General features: G+C 42.4%; 1 protein-coding gene across 6 annotated transcripts in view; it reads right to left on the bottom strand.

Moving 5' to 3' along the window:
• Positions 1-3511: 3511 nt before the first annotated feature.
• Positions 3512-16965, bottom strand: part of shroom2a (shroom family member 2a) — a 44508-nt gene continuing 31054 nt past the window's right edge. For 5 of the 6 annotated variants that reach the window (XM_035907488.2, XM_035907489.2, XM_006790264.3 and 2 more), the window contains 7 exons: positions 14432-16835; positions 13953-14038; positions 8316-8876; positions 7226-7792; positions 5823-5994; positions 5464-5736; positions 3512-3973 (listed from right to left, as the gene is read on the bottom strand). In XM_035907488.2, coding sequence (XP_035763381.2) covers positions 3701-3973; positions 5464-5736; positions 5823-5994; positions 7226-7792; positions 8316-8876; positions 13953-14038; positions 14432-16835 — 4336 coding nt within the window. In that variant the 3' untranslated portion in view covers positions 3512-3700. The remainder of the gene's footprint in view (positions 3974-5463; positions 5737-5822; positions 5995-7225; positions 7793-8315; positions 8877-13952; positions 14039-14431; positions 16836-16965) is intronic. The other variant, XM_087835669.1, reaches the window with a different exon arrangement.

The raw sequence follows: 16965 nt of genomic DNA, 5'->3' as shown, positions 1-16965 counted from the left end.
TGTTGTCCAGTGTGACCATTAATTCTCAGAGCGACCGATCGCTGGAGCCATCACTCCTGCTGTAAACAACAACACACACAGGGCTGTGGTAAGATGACCTGTGCGCTTCTCATGTACAAGTTAAGACTACGGCATTATTCTTAAATATTCATAAAGGGTATTTTGATTTGAAAAGAGCTCTGAGGGAACCTTTAAAGGGTTTGGTCACCACATTTAAGGCAGCATATTATTTCCATCTGCAGTCATTGGTGGTACATGAAGACAGTGGTATGATATGAAAGCTAGAAGCTGGGTTGCAAAGTGGTTAGCACCATATAAAATAACTCATTTTAAACTAGACCTGAACCAGGTTCAGCTCATCATTTTTTTAGTCTTTACATTTAGCTAACCATACGTTGATTTGTTTTTTAAGGCTAATAATTTATGAAGTTACTCATTTTCCCATTACTTTTAATGACTACTTCAAGTGCCGCTCTTTATTATGTTTATTGAACACTCAAAAAAATATTTTAACTCATTGTTTGTCCAACTGATTCAGTAAAGGACTAGATGTTACAATCCCTGACAATCCCTTGCTTTAATGGAGAAAACCTTGGGGGATGGCTGTTATGAGGAAAAGCAGCCCAGAAACTTTACCAGCGGCAAACATCGTTGTGTGTCTCAACTTTCGTTTTTTTACCCAGGCTAATCTGCCATTTTTCCTTGGTTAGGTTTAGGGATTAGAGATCTGATCTAAATTATCATATTAAAATTTGGGACACATCTTCAGTAGTGGACCTTGGATTCATCGGGTGTTTCGGCCATTATTACTAGACACCCTCATCCAAGGAGGCCCTGCCAGGGTTGATCAGGCCCCAGAGTGTGTCACTGGTTTATGTTAAAATTGTTCTTTCTCTTCTGCTTTCTGCTGTTTAGTTTCCTACAGTTTATTCTATCTATTCAATGCAACTGAAAAATACTTACCTCTTTAACGTTTATGGAGTGCGAAGGTTCCTTTTCACTGCAGTTTGTGTCTTTAAAAAAATAAAATCAGGTGAACACTTTGACAAATAAAGAACCATTTCTAAATATTGCTGTGAACTTTTTGTATCTGTGCATTGATTTTCTATGTAGTGTTTCTCGCTATACATACACGCTGTAGGTGAAAACTGCTGCATTTTATTTAGCAAGATACTTGAGGAGTTTTTGACCAGGATCATATGTTTAGAGCTGTGAGAAACTGAGCCACAGGTTCTGGAAATGTGTTCAAACTTTTGAGAAAAACTGTAATAAACATTTATCCAATCTGTTCGTCCATATTATCAGGCATCGATTTGATCTTTTAAATCTATGCACTCAGATAAAAATATCAACTGTTCACGCACAGCTTCTACCTTTTATCCATGATTTTGTCAAGCCTGAAACATATCAACTGCTAATGATATTTTTGTAGGATTTTTATTGTCATTTCAACAGGATGTAAAATTAAATTTTGCACTCAGGTCCAGGTCAACAAGAACAAGACTACATGAGAGATAGAATACATATTTACAATCTCATTTGATATAAATAAAACCCCCAACTACTTTTAACTTTTCTATTCATAATTTAAACCTTTTCTGTTTATCGAATGTTTTTCCACTTATGTGAAAAGCTTTCCATTCCCATTAAACCTTCAGTTAATTCCAGCTTTTTATTACAATTTTTTTTATTCTCAAATGATAATTTAGTTTATCTCATATTAATGTGAGCGTGTCCTAACTTTGGCTACAGCAGAAACATCTTCTCATGCCAAATACAGAGAACAGAAACTAATCAGTGACCGAAGTCAGTGTATTAGAATATTTAACCTGTTGCTGAAGATATTTTGATAACTATGCAAACATTGCCTTTGAATATACAGCTTGGTTAAATCCTTTTAAAAAAATGTTTTGTATGCAAAGATAATGTAGCGTTACATGTTATTATATTAGTTAGTAGTTTAGCTTTTTATTCACTCCACTCATCCGGAACTACTGCACACATTCTTAAAGGTAGTCTTTGTTTCCTTACGTTAACAGCGTGGACATTGATTGACTTTTATAATAAAGCAGCTGCTGGACACAGGCATTAAGCATATGTTAACAAATATTCAGATTATTAATATTTAAGAATAACAGACAGCACTTAAAGCCACACATCTCCACTTTAGGTCACTAATTTGACTAAGTTCTGCTAAGATACGATCAGTTTAACATCTTCAGATTCAGTACGTTAAGGAGAAAGACGTTACCTTCCGATGTTTCAAAAACAGAGTTCTGCCAGTTATTGTGAAACTAGGAACAAAGCTACAGTAGAAACGAGGCGAGAGCTTGTTTTATTGTAGCCGTACATACCTGTCTGTGCCAGCACTGCTGTAGTTAATGATTATTCATTCAAATCTTTAAACCACTCCTAATAATATTTAATTATTTGACTCACCTAGATGCGTCTCACTTTATTAATAAAGATCGAATCCTTCCGATGAAGTGTGATTAGCTTTGGTTGCGTGACGGGGCTGTTAAATACGCTCCCTGCTATGTAGGAGTGTTTATCAGTAGAGAGAGGAAGGTGTGGTGGAGTTAATGAATGACACCAGAGAGAAGAAGACCTCAGTCAGACTCTACAGCAGACTCGTTTATTTGACAGAAAGGAGCACAGCTGATGAAGTTTTTAAGACATTTAGGATGTAGAAGTGCACGAAGTGTGTGAAACTGTAACAAACTGAAATGTGCAGGGAAAAAAAAAAGTTCTCCAGTATCTGGGAGACAGGTTTAATCCATAGAGTCTGAAATTTGAAGGTTAAGGTAAAAAAAAGAAGCTCTTTATCCATATCTGTTTGCATAATCATCAACCTGAACATCTTTTAGTGTTGAGATTCAACTTCTGCACCATGAAAAATAAAACCGCGGTGACGTGAGGAGACGAAACAGAAACACCTGGTCAACATGTACATGGTGACATCATCCTGTGGATTTTTACACTTTTCTGCCTGTGAATAAATCTAAAAAGCGCTCTGAATAACGCGACCTGCAGAAGTGGACTGAAGAGTGTGTGCAGTGGTTCTCGGCGCACTTCAAATGTGACCATTCAAGCCTGGACGTCAAGTGCTGCTTCTGTTTAGTGATGTTAAACACTCTCCTCTCTCTGCAGGTGCGTGCATCTTCATCTCGAGGAAATGTTTCTTCAGTGAGGAAAGCAGGGGCACGGGTATTTTATTAAAAAAAAAGGCCACTAGTTTGAGTGTAAAAGGTAAAGAATGATGAATTTACTGACATATTTAGCCAGATTTGACAGATCTCGTGACATTATTTATACTTGATAAATACTCTTAAATGCTCAGTGCGTAGCACGCATCAGCTAAATCGGTTGAAGATAAAATACTGTCTCCTCCAGATTCAAAAGGCTATAATAAATTACTAAAAAAAAAAAAAAAAAGAAAGCAAAAATGTCATAAAAGGGCATTAGGTACAGTGGTTGGTTGATGCCCCCCCCCCCCAAAAAAATACCACCATCTTTACAAAAAGAAAGTTTTGTGGAGTTTTTTGTGGTTGTGATGTACACACATGCTCACAAAGTCAGGAAAATGCACCAATAGGCTGTTTATGTGCAGATTTTCTTAACTATGCCGCCATCTGCTGGCCACAGGGCTCATGTGCAGCCAAAACCACGTGACTCTCAGACCCAGCAGTGTCTGTCCTCCTTAGAGGGCCAGCCGCTGCTCTATGGGCAGGCTGTCCATCAGACACTTCAGCTGCTCCTCGCCCAGCTTGATTTTATCCTCGAGCTTGCGCTGCTCGATAATGAGCGCCGACTTCATCTTCACAAAGTGCTCGTAGTCCGCGAGGCTGTCCTCCTGCAGGTAGCTCGCCAGGATCTCGTAAACCACACCCTCTCTGCGGTCCAGGTTCTCCTTCAGCTCCTTTGCGTCCTCGTGCTGTCGGATCAGCAGCTTCCTCTTCTCAATCAGCGTACGCTGATGAAGAAGAAAGAGAGAGTGTGAAAGGATGTATAGGATGTACTATCCCATATCAAATTATTCATTTGGTATCGATACATCTAAATAAATCATTGCAAAAACAAGATTAAACAAAAAAAAGCCAGTTTTAAATCAAATTTGACCTTATTTGGAGCCTCATTTGGATCAAACATGCTTTCACACCCATAAGTCTTGAATGGTGAAAGTTCAAAAATTGTACCAATTAATATCCTAATTAAGGGATTGGTTAAATTGTATGTGCAGCATCTGTTTGAGTTTGGAGGTTTCCATCAAAGAAAAGCTTCAACTTGTTAGATCTTCCCTTCCAGTAGCTCCACAGATGCCTTAAAGCTCTTGATGTAATGAGAACAAACGGTTCAGGATAGATCTACTTTCCTTTGTCCTCTGTCCTCAGGTGAGCCCAGCACACGCTGCATCCTGTGTGAGCCTCTGAAGTACTGCCTATTTATTTATACATATAGTATTAGTCAAATCTGACTTACTCAGTACAATAACTGAAACATTTTAGGAAGCCATGCAAAACTTTCCATTCATATAATGATTAAAAAAATTGTTTTAATAGATTTACAGGCCCTCAAAGTACATAAAAAATATAGCTTTAAAAAATTCTACCTTTTCTAGCTTTCATAAATTAATATGAATAAAATGGAGTCAGACACAAAACTTTCAGGGCTGAAAAACAATATTAAACACCAAAACCAAATCAATTACACCCACTCCAAGTAACAACAACGCAAAGCCAAAATCTTGCTTTTGTTCAGCGTTTTATCTTCAACTCTGATGTAAACATAAGGCACTGGGGCCAGAATCAGCCCAGCAAAGACTCCAGTCCCGCCCACTGGATGGCTTTGGGAAATGTGACAGAACAGAGATTTTGGATTTTAACTCTATTTTCAGAAGTTTTGTACTTTTTCCTGCAGTTTCCTGCAGTTACTGATAAAGACCTCCTCCACGGCCATTAATACTACACCAAAGTAATTAAGTCATAAACATTTAATTCTTTAAAATTAAGCCCAAAGAGTTATATTGACAGATTTCTGTTAAAATTGCACTTCTTTTTTATAAGAAAGCTCAGGGATTAAATGTGTAGTTTAACTACTGTACACTGGCAGAGAGGGCATCACTGATCACTGATTAAAGTGGGCTGGATGCGGACCTTGATGTTTGACATCACTGATGCAGAGGAACGGAAATGAGCACTGGTACCCTGAATGTTTTATTACTGGAGGAAATCTGAAAAAGTGCATTTGGTAAATTCTTTTGTACTTCAATCGCATGTAACTTGCAAAATTTTCTTAGCATGCAGGTCAAGTTTAGCGTGGCTTCATGAAATAGACTAACTGACCTCTTCCAGCTGAACACTCACACTGAGCTTCTTTCATTCTCATTCATTTCATTCATTTTCCACCACTCGTTTGTGCCTGGAGTGGAACTTTATCTAAAATAATTCCTGAAGGTATGCTCACCCTCTCCTCTGGTGTAGCATCCTCCTCCAGGCTGTTGAGGGCGTTCTCCACTCTGGCCAAGCGGCCCGACAGGGACAGCAGAAGGCTCACCACTTTATCCAGGTCCCCCACAAACATCTTAAACTTGTCCAGCTCGTTGGGTTTGCAGACCTGCTGGACCTGGGCTTCCACCTCTTCTCCCAGAGCGTTGTTGTCCAGGATGTCCTCCTGAAGACTCTCCCGGGCTTCCCGGAGCACCTGGAGCTTCTTGCTGAGGCTGTCGATCAGCTCTTGCTGCAGAAAAAGATGAAGCTGAGAGATTAGTCCAAAACAGTGCGAAGGGTAAAGCTTTTTAACAAGCAAACTCTGGTTTCTGGTACCTTCTTATTGGCCAAATCATTGTCCAGCTCATCTTCAGAGTCCTCCTCCTCCTGCTCCTGGTCCTGCATGCCCTTCATCTTAATAAGGAGCTCAGCTTTGGGAGCAGATGTACTGTAATATGCAGAGCTGGTCACCATCGAGGTAGCTGCTGCCACGTTGTCCTCCTTTTCCCTGAAATAAATTCAGTAAGAAACTCAGAAATGCAGAAAAGCATGAAAAGAGCATTTTCCAGGAAGTTTCACCTCATGACTTACAAGTATATGCAGACACACTCATCAGTTTGAACAAGGTGTGTTAAACAGGTAAGTGACTGACTCACAAGTTTAAATATGCCATAAAAGCAGCTTCACGACTGCAATGATGATGATGGGAGTCAGCGCTTTTTCATGTGGGTGCTTGCTTGTAAGTAAAAGTTCAAATTGATTACAGGAGCAGCTTTGTGGCGAGGGGAATACAAACATTTAAAGGGACAGTTCACCCCTACATCAGATTTACAGTTAAGTCTGTAAGTATCGGAACAATGAAACCTTTTTTTGCACACTAACACGGAGTAGAGTGAGATTATTAAAGCTGTAATCATGAGAAAAAAAAGAAAAAAAAGAAATGCCAATGACTTTAACACTGGGCAACTCGAACCAAAGTCTGAAAAATGTCATTGTGCTGCTCAGAGCTTCAAATCACATTTCCAAGCATCACAAGCCTAAAGATGAAGCACTGTGATTTGCTTGGTTATGCAAATTCTTCAGTAACAGTAACAGCCACTGCTCTGTTATAGCTTAAAATTAAAAAACCATCATCTGCCGTCTGAGCTTCTCCTGCTGGTTTTATCACACAAGAGGATTTTTTCCATCCTTCTTCCCTTTTGTAGTTAATACAGCTGCCACTCCTTTTCCTGTTCAAGCCAACTTTTCAACCAATCAGCATTCTGCCTGCACGCAGACTCTATAATCGTCAATAATTTACTTTTACAAACACATGAGGCATTGCAGAGAAGACAAGGAGGACAGGAAGTTGGATACACGAGGTGTTTTTTCAGTTTTTAAAAATTATATCCAGTACAGGCTTAAAGCTCCTGCAACGCTACCAGTGCGACATGAAGTGACACAAAAAACAAAACTGTGTCAGATATGCACTCAAAGGCCTGAAAGTTGATTGTTCAAGCCAGCTTCTCGGCCAATGAAAGTGAAAGACAAGTTCACCAAATTAAATTTAGTTTTAAAAAGTTCACAGACTCTGTTGGTAGTGGTCAGTTTTACTCAATTATGATTGAATCATTTCTGCTGTCTTATCTGCAGTGGAACAAGGCTAAAGAACCAACAGCCCGGTTCTTCCTCATTCTTCTGACACTGCCCCCTGGTGACAGCATACATGAGTAGCACCTATGGATGACCTCGATGCTCACCTTTCCTCAGCGGGCCGGGAGTTTGTCTGCTTCGGCTGCACCTTCCTGCGCTGGTGAGCTTCTTCCACCAGCTGCTCCCCTTGAGGGAAGATGCCCTCCATCAAGTCCATTGTGGTCTTCATCTTGCTCTGATCCAGAATATCTGCTAGTGACTTATCCTTCCCCATGATGTCCCTGGCCAGCTCCTCTCTTTTCTGATCCTCTGCCTTGGACACTCCTGTGTTTGTCGCCAATTTATTGCTGCTGGACACGTCTGTGGGTGGCGGCGGTTGGAGGTGATCTCCTATAGTGGTCATGTATGCGTCTCTCTGGGGCATCTGTTGCTTTTGAGGGTGTGGGACGCCATCAGGCTCCTTCTGCCTGGTGAAGGCGCAGAAGACAGAGTCCTGACCCGCAGCTCCGAGGCTGCCGAGCCGAGTCACGGCGTGCCCCTCGGCTTCAATGGCAGGGGGGCTGCTGTGCTGCAAAAACGGTGTATTTTCCTTCTCTGCATTTCCTCCCGAGTGCACAATCCTGATGGGCACTTTCCTCACTGCAGAGCTTTGGTTTTCTATCACATGCTCCATCCTGAAAAAGAGAGAGAGAAGAAAATTTCCACTTAGACAAGAAGAAAACGTCCTGATGTGGTTCTCTCAGCCATGAGCTGATTTAAAGTTTCATTGCATGATGGCAGAGGAGATTTTTTCCATGCCCAGCGTGCTCAGATATCCGAGACCTCTGGACTCCTCCCACCACTTTCTGTGGTACTGTACAGTCATAAGTTTGCTACAGATGATATCAATTAGGTCCGAATCAAGAAAATGAACAAACAGTTTCATGTTTGGGGCTTGAGAAATGGAGCCGTTTACATTTTGAGCAGAATAATCTCAGAACTGCTTGTGCCCTGCATTGAACTACAGAGAATCCCTCTAATTTACTGCGCCTTGATAGCACTCACATGTTGACTCTACAGAGGCAGCGACTCTCAATGAGCCCCTTTGTACTTGAAGCATAAAGACGCGATGAGCGGAGGAGTTACAGTAGCTGTTCAGAATGTTGTGGAGCTTTGAAATGTGTGGGGGGAAAAAAACAAAAAACGCCCAAACGTTACCTGTTTGAGAATTCATCCTGAAGAGAGACCGGAGGCCTGTCGCTGAGTCTCTGTGGGGAAAACTGAGGAGATGGTGAGCGGTGCCCCTCCATGCTGGCCAGCCCTGAAGGTCTGTAGGAGGACGCAGAGGGAGAGGCTGAGAGATGATGTCCTGCCCCTTGTCCTTTGCCCTGCTCAGAGTCTCCTTTAACAGCGTGGGTGTGGTTGAAGGCGGAGTTATGATCAGAGAGGTTTAAGCCTTCACTCTGGGAACCGGCGGAGGACTCGTGGGAGTCGACCTCTGGGCATCTGGGTGGAGGCAGAGGGTTCTCTAGTGCAGGGGGCTTTCTCCAGGGTCCAGAGTGCGGGTCTGTGTGACTGTGGTCCTCAGGCTGAGGGGGGACAGTCTCTGTGAGGTCGAGAGTAATAGATGTGGGTCTGTGGCTGAGGGTGGCAGCAGCAGCTCTGTGTCTGCAGTCGGGGTCTGCTCCCGTCATGGGAGGAGGGGGTGGCGCTGAGTAATGTTCAAACTCGGCAGGCTTGTCTCTCACTTTACAATCACCTGGAGCTCTGTCAGGGAACCTGAGGAACACAAAGGAAAGCTTTTAATTACACAGCCAGGCAGCGTGGGCTATCATCAGCAGCTCAATCAAATAATACGCTGTGGCAGGGGCCTTGTTCTCCAGCAGCCACTATCATTACACCAGCACGACAAGACACACGTCTCTCCCTCTTTCTGCGGGTAACTGTTCAGCTGGCAGCCCGAGGAGGAATATTTCAGTTCCCACAAAGCCTGCAAAGAGGAATAAATAATCCTCTAGAAGCAGAAGAGCACTTTTTTCCCCCTGCCTCATTCATATTTGGAGTTTTAACTCCTTGGAGTGGAAACAGTGGAGGAGGAAAACGTGATGTGTGGAGGTCTTCAGAGTGCTGAAGGTGATTATGAACAGATTTAAACTTGTAGGTGTTTATCATTAAGCATGATTCGACTCTGCAGTGCAGAGAAAACAGGTCATTAACAGAGCCATTATATACTGGGTGCGATTTGCAAGGCTGCATGGAGAGGCATGAAGAGGCGTGGGGATTCTCCCCATCTGCCTCTGCAAAATTATTTTTTATCACAGGAATAATAAAGTATAATGTAGTCACTTAACAGTTGATGTCCGTTGGTCTGTTTTCCTCTGCCAGGTTCCTCGAAAAATAAACTTAATATGTAATTTTACCAGAAGACAGACTGCCTCTTTGGTTTTCCACGGTTATATTTGCACCACAGAACATTTAGCAAGGTTTTCAGCAGCCACTGCACTGACATACCGACACAAAGTATGAGTGAGTGAACACAACAGCCAGATCATACACAGCGACAACCCAGCAACCAATTAACTTCAGTCCAACTTCAAGAGCAATGTTGGTTCTCGGCGATCCAGGTCATGGGAGCTTGGAAAGAAAGTGACTGGACTTCTTGAAGTTTCTTGAAGACCTTTCGGCTCTCATCCGAGAAGCTTCTTCACTTCTAAAACCAAATGTTGGCGGCCACGTCCGAGATGTCTAACCAGACACTTTATCTTGGCCTTCATTAACCATAGGAGAAAACTCGTACGCTGGAAAACCAGTCTGTGCATTTATTACTTTGAGGATGGACTATTGTAATTATATTGTGATTTAATCCAGCCTGGTTCTGTTGCTGAGCACTTCCTGTTAAAAGGGCGTTCTTCCTTCCCACTCTCGCAGAGTCCTTTCTAATGGGGGATTATGAGATTGTTAGGGTTTTCTCTCCAATACTGTAAAACCTTTGTGTCAAAAAAAGATAAGGCTGCTTTAGGTGACGGTTGTTGTGAACTTGTGCTACATAAAACTAAATTGAAGGTTTCAGCTCTATTTAAAAGCTTTTGGTACAGATTATGATGAGAGGGAATAGCCCCAAGCAGAGAACTGAGTGGTTGGCGTTTTAGCAGCAGCACACCGAGAGCATCGCCATACATGCTTTCCACTATCAACCTGATTTAATCACGTCTGAATGCCTTCATCACTCAGACATGATTAAAGCATGCAAACATCTAGCTGTAATAGTGTGGTTTCCTGCACACAGATTACATTTCCAAACATGCTCCAATACAACCTTAATGTGGAGCATTCAGACAACACTGACTCATATACCATGCAGCTTTAATCTGCCATTGTAAGATAAAACGGCGCTCCAGGTGGACAGGCAGACGCCGTAACTCAAACATCCCAATATGAATCCATACAAGCTGCTTCCACCGGGCAAAGTGTGAGAACGTGGTAAGCTGGTAAAAAAAAATTAAAAATATGTAAAACTGAGGTATGATTATCAATGTTCATGAAACAGTCGCTTTTGTCTTCCACTTATTTTATATTTTTAATTATTATTTATTTTTGTTGCTTTGGTGAAATTTTGATCTAATGACCTAAAGCTTCAAGCTGCATTTATTTAAATTCTTCACAGTCATTTATTTTGGTTTTTAATGAGTTTTTCCTTTTAGTTGTCATCTTTGACAAACTGTAAATAATCATAATCAAGTGCCACCACCCCACAGCCATTTTAATGTCTCAGGGCAGTTAATTTGAAGCATTTACTTTTTTAAAAGGTTTTAAAAAGGTAACATTTTAGTGTGAAAGACTGAATAAAAGTCTATCACATCTCACCATTATTATTTATTATTATTTTGTTTTTTGTTTTTAAATGGGGGTAAAAGAAACATCCAAATATCAGTATAATTACATAAACTTCTAAATAAAGGTAACACAGAGTCTTTGGCTTGACTTAATTATGTTTACATATAGAGACACCCACCAAAGAGCAGGAAAAACCCTGCTCATGCGTACCATGAGTTTTAAAAGGTATTCTTTATAATTTAGAGTATCTGCCATAGATAAAGAAAACATAAACAGACCCATTAAAAATGATATATTCCTTTACAAAGTGTAATAAATGACATCTGCCATTTTAGCTTGGTCATTTAGGTCTAAAACAGACAAATACGTATTAAATAACTCACCCAATGTGACGCTTTAATCTCGTCATTTCCACTGAACTGAAGAAAAAGTGAGTGTCTGGCGGCTCTCTGTGACAGGAGGCACCTGTTGGTGTCTCTTTACACTTGTATCAGTAACAATAACTGGGTGGAGCACGGATCACTTAAGCCATCTCGCAGACTATCAATGACAATACCACCCTCTGAGCTGTGGTTGTTATGGAAACGTGAGAGGTTGCTCAACATCGGATACTCGACACCCCCATGAGAGTTTAGGTAGTGACAAAAGACTCCTGAATAACTGGTTACAAAGCATGAAGTCACCCTCCCCACGTCACCATACATGGCTCAAAACTGAATCATAATAATCAGAGAAACCTTTCAAAACTACTGACTGACCTTTTTAAAATGATCCCATCTTGAGCTTCTATAATAATTAAAGCTAAACTACAAAATTTTAGTTTTACCATCCATACATTTGAGGAAGGACGTGACGGGCCGGATGTAGCTCGTGGAAAAACACGAAACAATCAAAGCAGTGGATTTGCTGATAGAGAAGGACAGGTGGAACAGGTGACGCTACATTTGAGCATTTTACACAATATATGAGAGTCATCGAAGGAGAACTCGTCAGCTGTCACCAGCAACACAAACAGTCACCAAGGAGCGGGATTAATCAGTCATTAATCCATTTTAACAAACACACAGACAGACATTGACAGACAGCTTCGCTGAAGCTTAAATATAAACATACTGTATGACACATAATATTTCCACACTTACTTACAATGGAGAAATTTGTGTATATATATTTATTAACTATATACATAACTTAATCAGTCCCCAGGTCCCTGTCACACTCAGAGGTGATTAGTTAGAGAAAAAGGACATAAATATGATTGCTTAAGTTATTTATTTTGTTCATTATGTACTTAAATCGCACAAATTAATTTAATGGTGGAATTCAGTAGCTGTAATAGCTGAGATATCCCAGTCTGGATATTTGTGTTGCACCAAACAGTCCTGCATTCTCAGAATCCCACAGCTGGAACTGCCAAAAAACCAGTTATGCAGACTGGCAGATCTTATCGATGATAATGTCATGCCTTCGAGCTGGCCCCCTGCACTCCGGGCCCTCATATATTCCCATGCAGGGCTGAAGAAATGCTTTATTGCCGTCACGGACACTTTCAGATGCCTCGCCTACACCGCTAAGCCTCCACTAAACGACACAATAGTCAGCCAGAGAGACGGCTTATGTTGTTACAGCTGCGCCCAGACAGCGCCACTGTTAACAGATTATAAAGACTTCAGTGTTCCTCCAAAAGCTTTGTGCCCTCTTTTACTGATAACGCTCACGAGCATAATAACACGAAGATGGTGCGGCAAGAGCAAAACAAGTATTCAATGTTAAATTGTTCACTGAAGATAATAATTTTAGGAAGCCTGTGAGATAAGCAATGATGCAAATACATGTAAGAACACCAATTGTTCTGCTGCTGCCGTATAGTGGAGATAACACCAGCCCGATGCCATAGCTGGTATATTTTTATGACATTTTACCAAAATCTTTATAGAAGCAAGTTTTGCTACTTGGTAGCCATGTTGAAATGCCCTGAGACCCTTATTTGAGCCGCCTTATTATCTAGAATAATGATTTTAAAGATCACTGATACACAAAATCTGCACAAACAGTCATTATACAGCTTTTTGAAAATTAGTAACGCATTTAAAATAACACCATGCATCCATCCATTCACTCTGATCTGCTTATCCAATTTAGGGTCACAGAGCCTACCACAGCTACCACTGGGCAAGAGGCAGGTACACCCTGGACAGGTCACCAACCCGTCGCAGCGCTAACACGTTAAAATAACACAAAGTGTAATTTAGTCTTGGTGTGAGTATGGGAATATTTCACAACTCCTGCATGCCTATATCGTCTAAGTGTGGTTATTTCACTACATTAAAAAAATGTGTGTTCAGGGAGATGGAAATAGTGACTGAGTATTTCACAAATGATAATCACTGTGTTTTAACTGTATTAGTATATTAGTTGTGTACCCCAGTATAACCCAAAAAATTAACTTACTAAAAAACTTCTAAAATACCAAAAATATTAAACAATAACTGCTTTAGCTTAAGATATTATGGGTTTGGGCTAATCTGTCAACACAAGACAATCTCAGGAGGCCTTAGGGGAGACCATTCCTGATACTGGGAGGTCTATATGACTGAGAGTCGAGTGTTTGCACTACCTGCTCTCAACTTAAAATCAGCCCCAGAATAATAAACTCCCCAGATTATAATAAAAAAGTAAACCAAAACTAAACATCATTAAAACGATAAAGACCAAACAGAAACTAGCAAACCCACTCTGGAAACCAACAATGAATTGAAAACAATTAAATCATTAAAACCTAAATAAAAACACAAAACATATAATATCAGTGTTGTAGAATCAACAGCCAAATCTGATTAAAAACTATTCATGCATTGCAGCCTTTGACCCAAAACAAGACCTCTAACGAGCCTTTTCACTGACAGGAAGTTGCTACTTTATCACCAATTTTGCTGTTCCCTAATTCTCACACAGGTTTTAATTCAGGATTCATCCAGTGCCATGATATCGCTCTTTCATAACGTCTTTGGATTTACTCACCATGTGTCAGAGCTGAGTGGTTCAGCTGGTTTACTCTCCGGCTCTGAATACTCTGCCTCTGACTTCTTTGCAGGAACTGGAATCTTCTGTAAATAAAGTCGAACAAATGCATTTATGCACAAACATCCACGGCAGACAGGCTCCCAGGTACCCCAGAGGCTTAACTTTTCTTTCGATAATTATTCAAACCAACTCATGATGCTGCTTCCTGGTTTCTCAGCAGTGAAAGGGTTGCCCCTTTCTCTTCCTTAAGTTGAGGGTGTGCCACTAAGAATAAACATGGATTAATATTTGACTTGGCTTCTCTTTTGTCGCTGTACCTTCAGTCAGCACTTTTGCTCTTAATGAGATGTAAAGGCCACCAGTAGGGTTTGACACAACAGGGACTTCTAAATGACGAAAAAATCTTGTGCATTGATAATTCTATCTTAACAAAAGTTACTCTGAGATCATGGACCTCATGAGATTTCATGCCTCACCTGTTCGTAGACTTCTGTAGATGGAGACGATCTGAACCTCTCATGGGAACAGGTGGTTCTGGCTCTCTCCTCGGTTCCTGGATCGAGTATGTTATCAGCTGACTTGTACCGTCCAGAGACTCTTTTCTCTGAAGGTTTCTTCTGTGTATTCCAGCTGGCCTCATACTCGGCAAACGTGCCCAGTCTTTGCTGGTCTTGGATGGACTGCTTTTGTGTAGAAACTCTGAAGGCCTCCTCAGCGTAATCTCTACCTTTGATTCCTTTCATTGCATTCTCTGTTGCACCAACAGAGGCGGGTTCTTGACTTTGGCGCTTGATATGGCTCTCAAGGGGGATGTGGTGAGGGAGACCTGGTTTCCTACCGTCTTCAAAGAGTATCTGCTGGTCTAATGAGGAGCTTGTATTATCACTTGGAGCGACACCCTCTTTCGTCCCCACTTTGTGAATTTTGTCTGGTTCAGAGAAAGACTTGACTTTCTTTTCTGCAGGAAAATGCTTTCGACCACCAGTGCGAGTCACCTGACCTCCTGAATGGCTCGTTGCTGACTGTGTGACAGCTGGCAGAGGCGTGACATCTTTGCGAGCTTGTGCCGAGGATGGGTAGTTAGGTAAAGCCTCAGCATTAGAGTGCTCCGGTAAAACTAGCTCCAGGTCTCTCCTCCTAAAAGATGTAGCCTTGAGCACCCTCTCTTGCACTTCCTTCAGGTGGTCCTTGTAGGAGCTGGAGGAGGAGGTTGGAGTTGTACTTTCGGTGGATTTCCGGATGTCCTGATCTTCTTTAGCCTGACCCTCAACCCAGGGGAGGACAGCCGCACTTTTACTTTTCTGCAGCTTTGCTCTTCTCATCTGGATTTCGTTTCTCAGTGTGGTGGCAAAGCGGTCTTCGCGCTTTAACTGCTTAGCTTCAGTGAACTCGTCAGAAACTGCACCGCCTCTTCCTCTATCATCTTGCCCTGCGACATCCAAAGACAGTGAGTGGAGCATGGGGTTGGCCTGGGGGGAGATGTTGTTGCTCTTTTGGCTGTCGTGCTTGACATCTTGGGGCAGTTCTCTGTGCTGCAGTGGTAGAAGCCGGCGCTGTTCAGACTGACTGCTGTGCCGAGATTCTTCTGTCTGTGTATTGTGCCCTCTCTGGCCTCCCCAATCTTCTGAGCCCGTTTTAAGTGCAGGGTTTTCATGTACACTAGTGACTTGGTGCTTGCTGTACCCATTGGTGTCTTTAGTGTGTGAGTGCTGCTGCTGTTGGGGCAGATGATACTTCACTTTAGCAACCGTCAGCGGACTGTGAGAGGTTCGCTCATTTCCAGTCGGTGGCAGATATGTCGCACAGCCCCTGTCCTCTGGTATTCCTGACAAAGACACAGGGTTCGGCTGTGTGGGCTGGCATGTAGTCACACAGTAGTAACGGCTGTGCCCGCTGTTCTCTGTGTTTTGGTCAGGCCCTGTAGAGGAACTTAAGTTCTTTCTCTGGCTCTGGCCAGTGTGTTGCGTTGAACCGTTAGCAGATACCTCCTGCATGCTGTAATAGTACCCACCTACGTTCTTTGGCTTTGGTGCAGAAGTAGCCCAAGGCTGAGGATGAAAAGTGGTTTTCTCGCTGTGGTGTCTTTGATGGTAAGGTTGGTTAACATGGGTGGGCTGCCGAACATCACTGGAGTGGGAATACCGTTTGTTTGAAGTGAACTGGTCCTGATGGGATTTTTCAGACTGAAAGTAAAAACTGTCATGGTCGTTCTTCGGGGAAATGTTGTGACAGCGATTTTCACATGAAGCTCTGGATTGCAGGTGGGAATCGATTCCTTCGGGGTGAGCAATCACCAGCCCTCTTTCATGGACTTTAGTAGCAGCAAAACTATCACTGCGTGTGGGTGGTGGTGGAGGCGGAGGAGAAGAAGAAGCAGTTTTCTTTTTCTCGGGGACGTTCCAAACAGGCCCAAAGCTGGTTCTACTTGAAGTTGAATGGTAGGAACCAGCCGGTTCCTCGGTCTGTGGACCATCGCAGCCTGAGCTGACGCCTGGCATCTGAAAATACGTGAGCCTGTCATCCTGTCTGACTCCTTCTGCAGCCAAGCTGTGGCCATTTCTGCCACTGCTGTTGTGCTTTCCTCCCCCCTCCCACTGCCCGACTTTATAGACCATGTTCTCTGTTGAAGCAGCATTGCTTTTTGAGAGGGTGTAGTCCGGCGTGCTGGAGCTGGTGGAGAAAGAGCTGTAGGCCGAGTCTCTTTTCCCTCCTCCGAGTTGCTCCATGCTGTTGTTTGACTTGGCGTGTGAGAGCTGACCAGCGGCGTATGGGTGTGACACATGCTCTAGGCTGTCCATGCTGCCGTGAGAGCTGAACTGGTCGGACACTCTGCGCAGGTTTGTTTGCTCCCAGCTGGTGGAGAGATTGGCCGATGACGAGCTAGAGGTCAAGAGAAATGACAGGTTTTTGAACACCAGAAGAAGAACAACTGGTTTTTCAGCTGTAAAAGTTTGCCGTTAATAATAAAGGGATCTAAATCTGTACCACTATGTAACCTGTTCGTTTTATC

This window comes from Neolamprologus brichardi, chromosome 23, assembly GCF_056152115.1.
Source record: "Neolamprologus brichardi isolate AB-2024 chromosome 23, ASM5615211v1, whole genome shotgun sequence".
Taxonomy (NCBI): Eukaryota; Metazoa; Chordata; class Actinopteri; order Cichliformes; family Cichlidae; genus Neolamprologus; species Neolamprologus brichardi.
The sequence above is the reverse complement of the archived record's forward strand: the minus strand, read 5'-3'. Positions and strand labels throughout refer to the sequence as shown.